The 17,538-nt window shown below is 39.2% G+C and overlaps 1 protein-coding gene across 1 annotated transcript in view; it reads right to left on the bottom strand.

Annotated features, from left to right (window-relative positions):
- The window catches only part of Lrriq3 (leucine rich repeats and IQ motif containing 3), a 165,894-nt gene that overhangs the window by 114,455 nt on the left and 33,901 nt on the right, over positions 1-17,538 (bottom strand). The window contains exons 4-5 of the mRNA XM_008853646.2: positions 3,189-3,265; positions 1,538-1,688 (exon numbers count right to left, since the gene is read on the bottom strand). Coding sequence (XP_008851868.1) covers positions 1,538-1,688; positions 3,189-3,265 — 228 coding nt within the window. The remainder of the gene's footprint in view (positions 1-1,537; positions 1,689-3,188; positions 3,266-17,538) is intronic.

Below are 17,538 nucleotides of genomic sequence, written 5' to 3'. Positions count from 1 at the left end.
GCAGAATTATTAAAATAAGAAAGAAATTTAGAAAACCTTCATTGCATTCCAAATACCTTATATTCTTTAAAAAAATCAGGCATAAAGCATATATACACATGTATAATAATCATTTATAAGTTAATACGCATACTTATACATTTCATCACATACAGATTGGTTATCAATACATAGAAGCCCGTGACCAGCATCTAGTCAGTCGTCTGTCTGTCAGTTTACAGCACTAACAGAAATCTCTATATAAACAGAAAACGCTCAGGTGGCAGCTCTACAGTATGAGTCCTTTCTACAAAAGAAGCTGTGTATGAGACCTAACTTTTGTAGCACCGTGCCCTGTGGAGCACACAGGCCCTCACCGCACTGATTTCTGAAGGGAACTTGCTGGAGAAGGATACAATTGCCTTTAAAACTTTGATTTTATGCAAGGCATAACTGAAATTTGAGGATGGGAGGATGCGTCTGTGCTGTATTCAGTAAACAGGAAGTCACAGCAGTGGTAGTCAGGTCTTCCCTACACCTTGTCAACACGCTCACAGGGTTCAGGGTTGCAAGAACAGTTAGTGGAGCTGACACAGAGTTCTTCAGAAGTTACAAAATGTTTATCACATGGAGCTGGAGAGATGGCAGCTCAGAGCACTGGCTGCTCGTGCAGAGGACTCAGGTTTGGTTCCTGGGACCCACATGGCACTAACAACCTTCTGAAACTCTAGTTTCAGGGGATCCAACGCCCTCTTCTTGCTTCCACGGGGATCGCCTGCACAGGTATACTTCCATACATGGAGGAAAAGCACACATACACATAAAATAAAAATCAATCAGAACAAATTTAGTTTAAAAACTCTTTGTCACAGTGACTGCTACGATGTGCTGAGCCCTCATCTCTGGCATTACTTAGCATCCAACAAAAAGAAAACTCTAAAGACACAGAGTGCACAGCTCTGAGTGCAAATACCTGAATCCAAAGCTGGCTACGGGACTTAACTGTCACTGCTGAGAAGCCAGTTAACATCGCTGGGCCTAGTTCCCCTGTTCATAGAAAGCAGACAGGAGCCCCTATCCCAGGGAGAGAAAACGCAAACAATAACCAAAATGTCCGGCAGAGTGCCTGGTACAGAGCAGCTGGTCAACCCAGATAACTTTGCTTCCATCTGTCTCCATGTTTTCATAAAACAAGTTCTGATGTATCAGAAAACATTGAATTAACATTATAACACACATAAAATAAAAATTATCAGTCTTTAATAAGCTTAGGATTTCATGGTCCAACTGAGAAATTTTATATGACTATTGTTACTCAGATAACTCATAAAAGAAATTCCTGAATATACAATGCGTATATTTTAAAAGTAATGTCAAATTAATAGGGTATATAATAAGGTAATAATAATTACACAATTTTTTTGACAATGAAAAAAATCTAAAGCAAAATCTTAATATAATGAAAGGTCCTTGATGTAGACTGAAGGTATTTTATTAACGAGATATCATTTATAGATCTACTATTGTACATTAAATCCTTTAAGGTAACTAGACTTACTTGTTTCCAATGTGCGAGTTTTCCTTTTAAATTCGTTTCAGACCTGACAAAGATATCCTCCAGGAATTTGTCTTCACGGCCTATGTAAATCCATTTGGTTTCAAACACCCTAATAACTTTCTGCTGAGGTTTTTTATATGAAAAAACAGGGCTGGATATAAAGGAGGGAGAAACGGCTATTAATAGCTGTTCTGATTAAAGAAGTGAAAGAACTTAACAACTGTGGTACCTTAGCACTCAGCAATAAATCTGATCTAATGTTCCTGCTACCTTGGTTCCATTCAGGAACTCAGGACATTTCATCAAATTTCATTAAGTGATGAGAAAGTGCTGAGAGATCAAAGCCGCTATGAATCCAAACACTCTGTCCTTCCGCCTGACTACGTACTACTGTAAACAGGATTAGATCATCAACAGCCATGTGTAGGATCAATGGGAAACCTTATGTCCTCCCTGGGGAAGTAGCTTTGCACTACATTATGAGCATCACTGGACCACAATAATCACATTTGTCCTACATCACAACACAAAGGAAAGTACACTGAACAGGAATGTTGTACACAACGTAATCCACAAAAGAGCTATAAAATTTCTGATAGCCACAGCAAATGGGCATGAGATAGGTGAGGTCACTTCTAAGTTTATTATTCTAATGAAATAGCTCCAAAATATTATCTGATAAATGTTATACAAAAGGTAACATCCTATTTAGTGGTAAGATACTATTTTTTTTTAAGACCACAAACAATGGACAGAATATTCCCTCTTACCAAACCGAATCAATATTGTGCTAGAGTTCCTGTTTGGTCTAGCTTGGCAATTAGAAGGAAAACATAGGCCAATCCCGCCCTTGTTCACAATGATAAATGCTCTATATAGTGAAAATATACCAGTAATATCATCAAGGAATAAAACTACTCTGGCCATTCTTGCAATATATATCACATCGACAAATGGTGGGACAAAGAGTATGTAATCATACAAATAGCCTAGAAGAGGTGATTAGACAAACTTCCACAGTGTGCTTTTATTAAACAACTAACAACCTTCATAAAAATATGAAAATAAGACACACCAATGTCATGGAAGTGAGCTAACAAAATCAGTAACGTATATAAGCAGATTAACATGGTAGAAAAGGTGTTGGTATGAAGAACAGGAATGAAAGAAAGCAATCCAAAGAAAGTAGCACTACATCTCAAACGTCTTAAGTGGGCTCTATTTCCTCCCTCCTCCGGAAGGCTTTACTGGCCATCTACCAGTTACTTAGGGTCAGGTACAGCAGGACAGCAAAGCTGGTAATGGCTTAAACAGAAGCCAGGCCATTCCCTCCGGCTTCTCTGTCAAGACTCGGCTCCTACCGAGGAGGCCACAGCCGAGCCGAGAACACGGAGACCAGGAGACCAGGAGCAGCTACTCCTCACCAGCCTCGCTTTCCATGATGAGCAGGGCAGCTCCATGGACAAGGTCATCCACCAGGGAAAGGTTGGGTGTAACCTCTCATGGTCACCAACTGTCAAAAGGAAGGAAAATCGTTGGTTTTTCATTTCATGGAAAAGGTATATTTTGCAGATGCCGGAGATGTGCTTCCCGAGAAGGGAAGACCCCTGGGAGCTCAGAGCCGTAGATGATGAAGACAGCCGGGACGCACCCCGAGGGCACTGCTTGGGTGGTGGCTGACTCTGAGCAGTACTGTGATGATGTACCCTCCCGGCTCAGGGACGCATCCTGCAGGAGGCCAGGCAGACGTTGGGCCCGGCAGGTTCACACCTGGCGTGTGAAGCAGGGACAGAAAGCCACTGAGTGGAAGTCGGTCCAGAAATCCGGGTGGGCTTATACGGGGAGATGAATTCTGGATTAGCGACATGAAGTGTTCTGTGCATGTGCGGTGAGACACAGCCAGAGAAAACTAAACGTTAGAGACCTCTGGAAATGTTCAAAGTGCACACAACAAAGCAAACATTGATTCCGGAAATCAAGGTCTCCACAGTGAGGATCAGTACTATGTAAACCACTACTTCCTCCCTGTCTTCCACAACCCAGTTCTATAAGAAATAAGCTCAGCACACAGTAGGTGCGGCCTCGAAGACGCTGCCTCTCCCACAAGGATCCACGCAGGGCTGCAGCTTCTCTGCCCAGCACTGCGGCAGTGAGAACGGCTCTAAGGGCTGGACGTCTCCTTCGCACCTCCTTCCTACACTCAGGGAGCGACTGACCCAGGGACCTCAGTACAGAGCACTGATCAGACCACTCTAACCAGCTCACATGGCGTCAGGGACGCCACGACGTGAACCAGCTCACAGCCACTGCTTTGAGAAAGGTGGCTGTTCCCCCCTCCCCCGCTCTGCAGTGAGGGTGCAAAGGGTTTCCAGGGATGAACGCAAACGGCACCTGGATCTCACAAAGCGCAATCCCTTTCCGAGGTGAAAACAAGAGGTGTTCAAGTCCACAGCTACTACTAAAAGTGGAAGTCGTGCGGCCAAGCACATGGAATGAGAAAGCTTCTCAGCTCACAGGAATAGATTTAGCTAAACCATTCAGAAAAGTCATTAAATGAACAAGACTAAATCCCAGTGTGGTGTGGAACCCTGGCTGTCACAATGTGTAATGAAATGTTGAAATGTTCGGTTTTTGCCCAGGGTAGGGAGGAAGCCTGAATATAAACTAGGCTGGAGGAGAACAGCAGCACAGGCCCACCCCAGAGAAGCCAGGTGACACATGAAACAGACCTCATGGAGGCCTGAGGTGCTTCTAAAGGAAGCCCTGGGTAGGTGCAATGACGGTCCTTATTCCGTTAGAGAACTCAAAACAGTCAAATGTGAAAACAGAACCAAATAGAAATTCTGCAATCAGAGTACAGCAACAGATGCTACTACAGTGACTCAGCAGTAGATATGGACTGAGAGAAGCATCACCATAAAAGCCTCAGAGAATAAAGTAGAAGGATGCACCTGAACATAAACACTACATGTGACAGGCTCGCAGCTGACGGCGTATTAAAAGTGATAAAGCTAAATGTGATAAAATGCAAAGCATGGCGAGTAAAACCAGGAACAAAAGAAGGTGACCACTTTCCCCGCTTTATCCGATGTAGTACTTGAATTCTTAGCTTTCTCCACTTTATCCGATGTGGTACTTGAATTCTTAGCTTTCTCCACTTTATATGATGTAGTATTTGAATTCTTAGCTAAAGCAATAAGACAAGAGAAGGAAACAAAAGGGACTCAAACAGGAAAGGATGTCTGCATAGCCCTATTTGCAAATGATATGATTCTATGCATAAGAGACTAAAAGATTCCAGATGATTCTTATATTTGATAAACTCTTTCAGCAAAGTGCTAGGATACAAAATTAGCAAACAAGCATAAGTAGTCTTCCTATATTCACAAAACAAACAAGCTGAGATAGAACTCAGGAAAGCCACCCCCAACGATACCGTTCAAAGTAGTCTAAACGAGAAACCTGGATATGAAGCTAGCCATGACATGGCAGGCCTCTGTAAGGAAAACGTTAAAAGTTTGGAGGAAGAAATTAAAGAATGAGGCTGGAGAGATGGCTCAGTAGTTAAGATCATTGGCTACTCTTGCAGAGGACCCAGGTTCAGTTCCCAGCACCCACATGGTGGCTAACAACCATCTAGTTCCATAGGAATCCGACTCCTCCTTCTGACCTCTGTAGGCATTGCACAACACAGGCACACTTACACACATGCAAGGAACACACTCATATACATACAATAAAAATAATAAATAAAATATTAGAAATAAATAAATAAATGGAGAGAACCACGAATGACAGGTAGGGCCATTACACACAGTGTCTACGAATACTTTCTGGTCTTATCTGAGCTTCTTTAAAGAGCATCAAATTTTATAGAATACTGTCATAGTAATGATCCCTCGGATCAGCAACATATGTACGTGCAACTTGTACATTAATCCCACAGAGGGGGAGGGTGCTGTAATGTCATATACAGATCCAACTTCCATGTCTCACTACACTTAGCCTAGGTCTGAAAGAGATGTGCTAGATTTAGATGTATATGATAAGGCCTAGTAAAAGCCTAAAGAAAATAAATAAAAATTATAATGAAACTATCATTAAAGGAATCTCAATGTCAAGCTATAACATATTCACTAATGCAACAAAAGCTTTTAGGTGGGTCCAAATGAAAGAGATACGGCATATCTGTGGATAATGATGAGGTCTAGGTTCATTTCAAATTCTAAATTCTCAGGTTTTCATATTACTAATTACTGGTCCTATTGTAAATGTGATTTAAATTTTCCTGCAGCTACCTTCTGAACAGCACTGCTTTGGTGATTTCACTTACAATGGCCAACAAGAGGAAAGCCAAGTGTCAAAAGAACTACAAACCATTTCCACATTTGCTGATGATGAGACAAATTTCCCCTGAGTTATTCATTGGCTCTTTTTGTATTCTGTTCATCACTCACTCACTCCAATAGCATAATTCAGAATGTGGAGATGAGTTTATTACAAATCTAAAGTTGCTGGTCTCCTAAAACTTTCTTTCCTTAATGTGAAGTTTTTTTTTTTTAAAAAATTTAAACTTTCAAATAAATCTCCTACTTCATCTCAAAAGCATCCGTGTGTGTGCACATGCTCTTCTGTGTGCAGGAGCATAAGATGTATGTAATGTCCACAGCCAACCTCTGACATCATTGCTCAGGTGTCATCTACCTTATATTTTGAGACAAGGTCTCTCACTGAATCTCTAACTTAACCATCAGGCTACAAGGGGCCAGTGAACTCCGTGGAGCTGTCTGTCTCCACCTTCCAAGAGATGGGATTCCAAGCACACCCAAGCACACCCCATCATGTCTGGCTTTTGTTCACAGTTTCTGGGAGTAGAACTCAGGACCTCGTGCTTCAAATGCTAATGTGTTACTGACTGATCCATTTCCAGCATTCTCAAAGTCATTTTTTAAAATATTTTATTTATTCTTTTCATTTTATGTGTATGCATGTATTGCCTGCATGTAGGTAGGAGTACTGTGTCATGCAATGCCCAAGCAGGACAGAAGAGGCTCTCAGATCCCCTGGAACTGGAGTTAAAGACAGTTGTTAGCTGCCATGTGTGTGCTGGGATTTGAACCTGGGTCTTCTGCAAGAACAGCCAGTGTTCTTAACTGCTGAGCCATCTCTCTAGCTCCTCAAAGTCATTTCTTAATCTTAATTTACTTAGGGCTCCTCAAGTAACTTCATAATTATAAATTGGATTCTTGGCTTTTCATAGCAGCCTATGCTTGTAATCAGACTCAGAAGGCTGAGAGAGGAGTATTATGATTAGTTCAAGGTTGGCCAATGCTAAGTTGTCTCTAAAAGCAAAATACAACAATACAAAAGAAAAAAAAGGTACTTAATGACTTGATGGGCCACTCACTGGTCAGAGGGCCAACATCATTTGGTTGACTTGCAGTTAAAACTGATTACAAAGCACTTGGTAGCTCCAAAGATTGTGGGGGGTGGTATGTAAAGTTGTGAAAGTTTAGTCAAACTTCAACAGTGGGTCTCATCCATTCACTGAGATCTTTGAACAGTATGAGAATGTCCACAGCGAGGAAACTGCAGTGGAGGACAGACTATGGCCTTCACAGAGGGATTTAAACCAACCATCCTTTTCCAAGAGAACTTCCTCAACAAGGAACCAAAAAGTTACACTACATGCCAGACATTAACTTGCGTCATTAAGTTAATGCCTGCAGAGTTTATGAAACTTTTAAAGGAATCTGTGACCCTCTCAGAGAAAAGTAAATCTTGGGACAGATAAAATAAATACAAACATTCTAGAAGAACAGATAAATCAAAGTCACTAAAAATTAAAAGTAGGGGGAAAGGCAAATCTTCACAATAAAAATGTATTACAAAGAAAAGGAAGATCAGTTTAAATCAGGACCTTGTTCAATTAAGAGAGAGAGAGAGAGAGAGAGAGAGAGAGAGAGAGAAGAAAGAAGGCCAAAAAAGAGAAAAGAGAAAAGAGAAACAAGCTTAAAGCAGGGAGCCCTTTATCCTGGAACACTGCATCTGTCCCACTGACATTAAAGAAATGGGAGAAGTGAGCTTAGACAGGAGAGGATCCTCTACAGGCTAAAGTTGCTGTCCAGACACTCGGCATACAGGCCACCAAGGGCCTTCAAGTCAGGTCCTTTGCTCACCGCACCCTGTGTCAGGACACAGTAAGCCTGCCTGTGTTCCAGCTCCTAAATTTCAAAATTCTAGGGGAAAAGTTTTTTTTTCTCTGTGGGATTTAAAAACAAAACATGGTAAATTCTTAGATGAAACATTAGTTTAAATAAAATACAAGGATACTATTAACAATAGTGAGTTGAAGGCCAGCCTGGTCTACATACTGAGTTCCAGGCCAGCAGGGGCTACAGGGAAACCCTGTCTCAAAAAGACAAAAAAAAAAGTTAGATTATTTTAAATGTGTGAGTTCTCAAGGAGTATAAGTTACTTAACCAAGTTGAATAGAAAAATATTGAGAAGTCAGTATGAAAATTCAAATTAAGAGTATGCAATGAGAAGATTTTTCAATGATTTTATATATTATATACACATTTAACATGCTTTTTAAAATGACAAAGTATTGGGGCTGGAGCGATGGCTCAGCATTTAAGAACACTGGTTGTTCTTGCAGAAAACCCGGGTTTGAATACCAGCACCCACATGGCAGCTAACAACTGTCCGTAACTCCAGTCCTAGGCGATCTGACAGCCTCTTCTGACTTCCATGGGCATTGCTTGACATGGCTGCACTTACCCACATACAGGCAATACATGCATACACGTAAAATAAAAATAAGAAATAAATTTTTTTTTAATGACAATTATGCCAGGCATGGTGGCACACACCTGTAGTCCCAGCACTTGGGAGGCAGAGGCAGGTGGATCTCTGTGAGTTCAGGCCAGCCTGGTCTACATAATGAATTCTAGGACAGCTGGGGCTACAGGGAGACCCTGTTTCAAAAAGACAAAATATAAGTATTATATATAAGAACTTTAGATTTAACCATTAATGAAAAATTTGAAACACTGTTGTACTGATGTTTGTGGCAGTGTGTGGTATACCATTAAAAGATCATGAATGCACAAAGCAGGAAAGACCAGAAAGACCCAATAATTCAAGTGTTCCGAAGAGAGTGCAGCTGCCCCTGCATGTAGTCAGGCATTACTTCTAAATGTTTCCCAAAGAAAAGTTGTTAGTTATATTGTAAAATGTGGTTATATTCTTACCTTTTAGTTCTTTTCTGAATGTAAAACAAAAAAATCAAAGTTTTGAAAAATAAGTATTATAATTGGTAAAAAGTATCAATCATCTCCCCAACATTTAGACTCAAAAGATTTTAGGTTCATGCTTTGACTGAGAGCTTCATGTAACCGACTAAAACTTCCCCAGGAACTTAGGTCACAGTGGCAGAGGTAAATCATGCAAAGGTTGCAATATTATTAGAAAAATTACTTTCCACATGCCGTGAGGTATGCTGAACGCACACACATTCACCATGTGCTCAGTCCACTGAATACTCAGTAAGTTGCTGCTCTAACGTGGCTGAAAAACGGCACCATTGAGAGTTGTATCAGTTTTCTCGTTAACCTAACAACCTAGTTTTAAAAAGTGTTTCTAAAGACATAAAATATGTGCGTAAAGTATAAACTTGAGGGGTAAACCCATATTGTTTTGTAATTTGAAGAAAACAGAAAAAATAACAATGACCAATAAGAAGAGCTTATCAAAATAGAATATACTCATTCAGTGGGTAGATGCAGCTATTAACTGTTATTTGTGAGGTCTGGAATAGCTCAGTAGGTAGAGTTCTGGTCAGGCAAACGTGGGAGCTAGTGTGACCCCAGGTAACAAGCTAAGCATAGTGGAGTGCCTTTGTAACCACAGCCCTAAGGGAATGGAGACAGGAGGAGCCCTAGATCAAGCTGGCCAGTCTACAAAATCAGTGAGTTTAGTTAGGTTCATTGAGAGATCCTGCCTCAAAAAAGAGGTGGAGGGGCTGGAGAGATGGCTCAGTGGATAAGAGCACTCACTGCTCTTTCAGAGGACCCTGGTTTGAGTCACAACACATACATGGAGGCTAACAACAGTCCTGTCTCCAATTCTAGGGGATCCAACAGCCTCTTCTGACCTCCACTGGCATCGCACAACACAGGTGCACTTACACACATGCAGGCAATACACTCATACACATAAAATAAAATAATAAATAAAATGTTAAATAGTTTTTAAGCAAAGGTAGAGAGGGAGAAAGGCTGAGGAAGACACACATTGTGACCTCTGATCCCCACACATATGAACACATAAGCATACACGCATCCTAACACATGTACACACATACATACCTGAACACAGACAAAAATTTCATTGGAAAATAATATCAGTAGTACAATAACAGAATACGTCAATTAAAAATAACAGAATGTTTATAAAGAACACACATATACACACCTATATACGTGCACATATTTACTTTTAAAATGTATACACACTAAATTATCAACCATTTCCTCTTCATGAACACCACCCACCTGCACCCCATACACTCAGACCTGTGGGCTTCCCTTCCTCATGGGCTTGTCTGCAAACACAAACATGATGTTTACTTTTACTTCTTTGTAACTTGCTTTTCTGACCTACCACACTGATGACAATTCTAGGTTCAAACAGATTTTCACACTAATTGCTTTTTAACACCGTAATTTCTCAGACTGTCTGAGTCAAATTTTCAATGGTGAAAGATTTTTGAGGTTTGCACTGTGAAAAAATACCACCATCTCCCTCTCTTCCTCTCTCCCTACACACACACACACACACACACACACACAAACACACACTTTAATATTTTCCTTACTATGTTTATTTGTGTGTATGAGTGTATTGTTTACATATATGTAAGTGTACCCATGTTCTACAATGCCTGTGGATGTCAGAAGAGTGCATCAGATCCCCTGGAACTGAAGTTATGGATGGCTTTTAACTGCCCTGCAGGTGCTGGAAACTCAACCTGGGTCCTCTGAAGGAGCAGTCAGTGCTCTTAACCACTGAGCCATCTCTCCAGCCCCCACACACATTTTCTTTTTGTATGATAAACTTCAAACAATGCTTCTGCTGTGTAGGAGTGTATTAGTCAGAAATCTCCAGAGAAAAAGAATCAATAAAAAAATAGATGTGTAAAGATATTTATCTAAGGAGGTGGCTCACACACTGTGGAAACTGAGTCTGAGATCCACAGGGCCGATCTCCAGAGCAGAATTGATATTGCAAACTTGAGTCAAAATCCATAGCTGCAAAACCAGGTGTAATATTTACACCTGTAACCTGAGCAGTCAGGAGGCACAGGCAGGAGCATCCCAAGTTCAAAGCCAGTCTAGGTTACACAGTGAGTTTTGGTTCAAGAAAACAGAACAAAATCATGTAGTTACTAAACTCAGACAGCATTTCCTCACTGCGGTTTTGAGTAGAAATACCTCAGAAAATCTTAGTACTTGCACTCAGTCTCTTTACCTGGGTTTAAGTGACTGATCCACATCAGCCTAGGGAGCTGCTTCATTCAAAGTCCACAGACTTGAAAGTGTTGCTCATACCTGGAGAGAGCCTCCAAGCACCCCAGCACCTCACTGCCCCCGCAGCTGACACATAAATGTCAGAAACTGCACAACAATCATTAATAGACGGGAAAATGGCCATTTCCTTTAGAAAAGGGCTGTATAAATCTCAATAGAAGTATAGTTCCCCTTCCTTTAAAGCTTTATAACAATTATAATCAACATGTTATTTTCAACTTGTTAAAGAAAAATTGCATCTCACTGTTGGTTTATCTTGTATATTTTGACTACTGATTAGATTAAGAATATTTTTATGTGTCTGTTAGCAATTTTATATTAATTTGATATTTATTTTGTCAGTTGACTATTGACAATACTTTTTGAAAAAAATTTATTTATTTTTATTTTATGTGTATGAGTGTGTTGCCTGCATGTGTATAAGTGCACCCATGTCATACAATTCCCAGGGAGGTCAGAAGAAGGCGTTGGATTCCCCTGGAACTGGAGTTATAGATGGTTTGTAGGTGTGAGTGGGTACTGAGAATCAAACTTGGGTCTTCTGTAAGAGCAGTCAGTTTCTTAACCGCTGAGCCATCTTTCCAGCCCAACAGCACTTTTTATTCGATTAAAATTGCATTTCTTTGTTTTGTAACTTCATGTTTTTGTTTGATAATAGTACCTGATTTTTATGGACCTCTTCAGGTTTTGGTTTTACTGTTTTTCTTTTCGCTTCTCTATCTATCTATCTATCTATCTATCTATCTATCTATCTATCTATCATCTATCATCTATCTACCTACCTACCTACCTATCTACCTACCTATCTATTTATCTATCATCTATCTATCTTCCTATCTCTCTATCATCTATCTCTTTCTATCTATCTATCTATCATCTATCTTCCTATCTATCATCTATTTATCTATCTATCATCTACCTATCTATTATTATCTAATCTATCATCTATCTATCTATCTATCTATCTATCTATCATCTATCTATCTACCTATTTATCCATTTTGAGACAGGTGCTCACTGGCTCTCTTAGCCCAGACTAAGATGGAACTCACTGTGTAGTCCAGGCTGGCCACAAATTCTCAGAAACCCTCCTGCCTCAGCATTCTGACAGATTATTTTGAAGTGGTTAAACACATCTTTTTCATTTATAGCTCACTTATAAGGTCGTCCCTATATTAAGACTAAAAAATAGTTAACCAATATGTTTTCTAAACTTTTTATACCCACAGCTTTAACCTCTCTGAAATGTCCTGTTGTACTGTATGTGGTACAGAAACAGGATTTTGTTCAGAAACCGAAACAGTGCTGCCACCACCAACTGCCATGAAGCCACCTCTCTTGGAGACGTGGAATTGCTGCTCCTATCATTCTTCAGGCTCTTCGTGGACACAGATTGGCAGGAACCCTCTATTCATAATCAATAAGAATATTGATTATGGTGATGTGGTATTTTTAATAATTGGGAAAGAATTCACTTCTCGTTGCTTCTTAGCTATTACAAGGCTCTGTTTCCCCAGGAGGTTTGAACACATGTTCCCCAGAAGCTCTGAAAATTCACAACCTAATTAAAATAGTTTTAATGATTATATTTATTTTTTGTATAACACTGAAGTTTTGCTAGGACATATAGTCTCATATTTGAGACATTATTATTTTTTTACATAAGCATTTTATATTTCATATGTTTGTTCTTAATTAGTTTCAAAATTTAATAAAATTCTAAATCAAAATTCTTCTCATTTCTCTATAATTTGGATATTAATACAAATAGTAAAACCACTCATTTTTATATATTGGAACGTTGCTGCATTCAGCCATACAACTATTAGTTCTATTAATCTCTTTGTCTTACCATGCAGAAAAACACATAATATACAAATATAATTTCTTACTGTCTAAATCATAGTCATGATTATTGCATCATGATATTAATTTCAAATTTAAAGTTGGTGTTTTAATTATATTAACATATCAGAATTTAATATGCTGGTATTTAGTAAATCACCCAGGCCTACCTTATCACTAAAAGTGATGCATAATTATATAAAGTGCCCACATTTTAGCCACTTAATGATTCCATTTGCTATGTTGATAATTTTTACAGTATTCTTGCTTTTCTTCTGGAATAAACTCCAGTGGTCATGATTTTTAAGCTACTAATTATAGCTAAGCATTAAGATGCATGAGTGTTTACTTTTTACATGTACATATAGTATTGCTTCTGGACAATAATTTCTCTAGCATATATTACAATTAAATTTACATAAACTTTATAAAATAAGCTAGTGTTTTACAATCCCTTTCCATTACACAAGAGCAGTTTAACCATTATTATAAACTTGCTCACAAGATTAAATAGAATTCAGTAAAACAATATCCAGAAATGTCTTGTTCAAATGACAATTCTTGTTTGTACATATTCTCCTGGTTAAACTCTGGCGGGTGTGCTGATTTAGATATCACTCTTTCTCTGGCATATGGCGGCCATCTGCCTTTATTTATGCTATGGTAATACTACGGTAATTTTGCTGGTGCTGCACTTTGTGAATGAGTGGATGCATAACCCAGAAGTGAGATTTGCAGAGTCAAATGCCACACCGCCAATACTTGAAAGAATGACTACAAATTAAATGTTAAAAACATTTAGAAGACAATAAAGACCTATCAGCTCATCTTAACCAAGATTTATTAAACACCTCACCCAACAGCAAGATGAAATCTCTTGCCAATGACCTAACATATGAAGTTTCAATTACTGTAGAAGACTTGGTACCAACAAATTGTTCCCTAACGATGGTGAAGTGAAGTTATAAACAACAAGAATATTCAAATATATTTTTAAATTAAGTATAAACTAGTTAGAAACCATTTGAGTTAAATGAAAACACAATTTATTGAGAAGCAGCTCAAAATTTATGACACACAGTTAAAACAATTGTCAGAAACTCATAACTGGAAAATCAGAAAGAAAGTCTCAAATCTGTCATCTACACTTTAATTTTAGAAACGTTTAAAGGTAAACAAAAGATCAAAGGAGCCTATAGCAAACAGAAGTAAAGGGGTAAGCTAAGAGAACACTGAAGAAATAACAGAGAAAGGCAGTGAAATGGTTGATGTCTTGAAAATAGAGACAAAATAAGCATTAGGTAAGCTAACCAGGAGGAATAGAGAACACAAAAGTTATTACAGTTAGAATAAAAGAGAAAGTATTACTAATGGCCTAGCCAAAATTAAAAGGACCACCAAAAATATAAAACAGTGTTATGCTAACAAGTAGGAAAAAAGGTGAAATTCAAATAAAAGTCTTCAAAAGACACAAATTGCCAAAGCCAGCATAAAATGAAATAGCTAATCTAAACAGATCTATACTATGGCAGCAAACTGAATTTATAATTTTAAATATTCTGATAATGAAAGACCTAGCCAAGATTGCTTACTGGTAAGTTTTAATAAATATTCAAAGAAGAAAAAAAAAGACAAAATTTTCACATCCTTTCCAAGAAACGCCAGAGAACTATAAACTGATTCATCTAACACCATGAAAATGATTCACCCTCAAATTCATGGTCCCTTCACTCATTCAGTAGTGTGTAGTAATTTGGTATTTAGACTCAAGACACAAGTCCTCTTTCCTAACAAATACTACATGAGTAATCAATGACAGTCGTGGGTGTGGGGTGTGCAGAACTCCTGGTGAAGCCCTCTGTGAGGTGCACAGCTGACTGTCGTTACAATTTCTTCTCTTTGAAATCTCCATATTTGCCCTGAGGTTTTACCCAACCAAGGGCAAACAACATTGCTTTCTCCAATATATTTTTGAACAGATCACCTTGTGTGTCTACCCTTCAAGGACAAAACCAGAAAGCTGCTTTTTTTTTTTTTAGACAGGATCTCACCATGTAACCCCAGCTGTCCTGGAACTGGCTATATAGACCATTCCAGGCAGCCTCAGTCTCACAGCAATCTGCCAGCCCTTGCATCATGAGTGCTGGGATTAAAGGCATGCACTTCCACACCTGGCAAAATAATGCCTTTAAAAACTATTATCACCCTGTCCCCACCTCCATTTGCATTCCTGGGCAGCACAGCCACCAGCTTTCTGGGGTCAGTATCTTTCCTGGGTAAGTTTGATGGCACCCACTATGCCTTGACTTCCCCAGCCACATTCACCTTCCCAGCTCCCCCACCCCATCTCACCTCCTAGCCTGAGCACTGTCCCAATTCTTCTCATGGCACCCCAGACCCCTTGACTGACCTCTTGGCCCAGAATCCCCACTGCTTCCTGATCCTTTGCATCTAGACTATCCCAATTACTCCCTGTGGTTCCCCAGGAGCCCTAGGGCCTCTTTCCTCTCCCATCTCCCTTTGCATCCCTGGTGAGCACAGTCACCAGTTTCCTGGGGCCAGCATCTATCCTGGGCCCTGCTCCCAGGCCATCCAAGCCCCCAAATTCTTGAGTCCAGCATCTTTCCTGGAGGGATCCACACCTTAGGGGAAAGCTGAGAACATCTGATCCTCATCCGACTTGGGCCTCTGTGGAAACTTTGGAGCAGCAACATGAAAGCCATCTGGCCCCTCCAATATAAAATCAAAAGAGAACCTGAAGCCTGGACCAACCAGCTTTTCATGCCCAACAAGTAAACCACAAAGGCACATAAAGTTTACAAACAGAAGCAGACCTAAACTCAACAAAAGAAGGCTTGAGTCTCACACAAGAATCAGAAACTACAAAAGAAGCCCACATGCCAAAGTCACAGAGAAAAAATAATAACATGAAAAACCAAAATAATATATCCCCACCAAGTACCAGTAGTCCTCCAGGGGAGTACAATGAGAACCCCCTAGAGATTACACAGTACATGGTTAACTCAAAATAACAATTATAAACATGATAAAAGAATTCAGTGAATTTAAAGAACACACAAAGAAATCAAAGAACTGAAAGAAGATAGGGATAAACTTCTGAATGAATTCAGAAAAGAGTTAGAAATATTGAAGAATACTCAGGCTGAAATGAAGAAGGAAGTGAAACACTCAGTAAGCCAATTAGAAATGACAGAAGAAAGCCTCACCAATAGGATGAATGAAATGGAAAACGGAATGTCAAGACTGGAAGATAAACTGGATGAACTAGACCACTCAAGCAAAGATTGTGGAAAATTTAAGAAAATAGGAATGAAATATGCAAGAGATGTGGGACACCATGAAAAGACCAAATCTACAGACCATAAGAAGAAGGAGAAGAATTTCTGCCTAATGTTGTTGACTGGATCTTAAGCAGGATTGTAAGCCCATACAAATACAAGAAGCATACAGAACACCAAACAGACAGGACCAGAATCAAAACTCTCCACGGCACATCATAGTAAAAACACTAAACATACAGATCAAAGAGAGAATACTGAATGCTGCAAAAAAAAAAAAACAAGTCACATATAAAGAAAACCCACCAGGATTACAGCAGACTTTACAGTGCAAACCATGAAAGCCCGAAGAGCCTGGACCAAAGTATTCCCAGTGTTAAATGACCACAGATGCCAACCCAGATTACTTTATCCAGACAAAATGTCTATTGTAGTCGAAGGAGAAAGAAAAATCTTCCAAGACATAAATAAATAGGTTGAAAGAATTGATGTCCAAAAAACCAGCCCTTCAGAGAGTTCCTGAAGCAATACAAAGAGCTGAAGAAAGGAATGACTACACCCAAGGGGTTACAGAAGGAAACTTAATGAAAGTATAACTATGGAAATGCACAGCTACACCAAGAATGTGAACAGAAATAAAAATGACAGGAAACAATATGCATCTTTCATTAACAACTTAAAATATCAATGCACTGAACTTCCCAGACAAAAGACACGGACTAGTTGAATGGATTAAGAAACAAAACCCAACTTTTTCTTGTCTGCAAGGAACTCATCTCACTTTCAAGGACAAGCGCTACCTTAAGGTTAAAAGATGGGAAAAAATATACAAAGCAGATGGTACTAAGAAAAAAGCAGCAGTTGCAATTCTAATATCTGACAAAATAGACTTTAAACTAAAACTAATCAGAAGAGATAAAGAGGGCCACTTCATTCTGATCAAAAGAACAATTGACCAAGAAGATATTACAGTCATGAACATATATTCCCCAAACTCTGGTGCACCCAACTTCATAAAAACAGTACTACAGGACTTTAAGATCCAGATTAATCCAAACACATTAATAATAGGGGACTTCGATACCATATTGTCTCCATTAGACAGGTCAACAGGACAGAGAATTAAGAGACATCTGAATTAAGCAATACCATATATCAAATGGGCTTAAAGACATCTACTGAATATTCCACCCAAGCACCAAAGAATGTACTTTCTATTTAGCACGCCATGGAACTTTCTCCAAAATCGACCATATATTGGGGA

The sequence above is a fragment of the Nannospalax galili genome, unplaced genomic scaffold (genome assembly GCF_000622305.1).
Source record: "Nannospalax galili isolate Female #2095 unplaced genomic scaffold, S.galili_v1.0 scaffold387, whole genome shotgun sequence".
Taxonomy (NCBI): domain Eukaryota; kingdom Metazoa; phylum Chordata; class Mammalia; order Rodentia; family Spalacidae; genus Nannospalax; species Nannospalax galili.
This window is presented reverse-complemented; position numbering and strand designations above follow the sequence as displayed.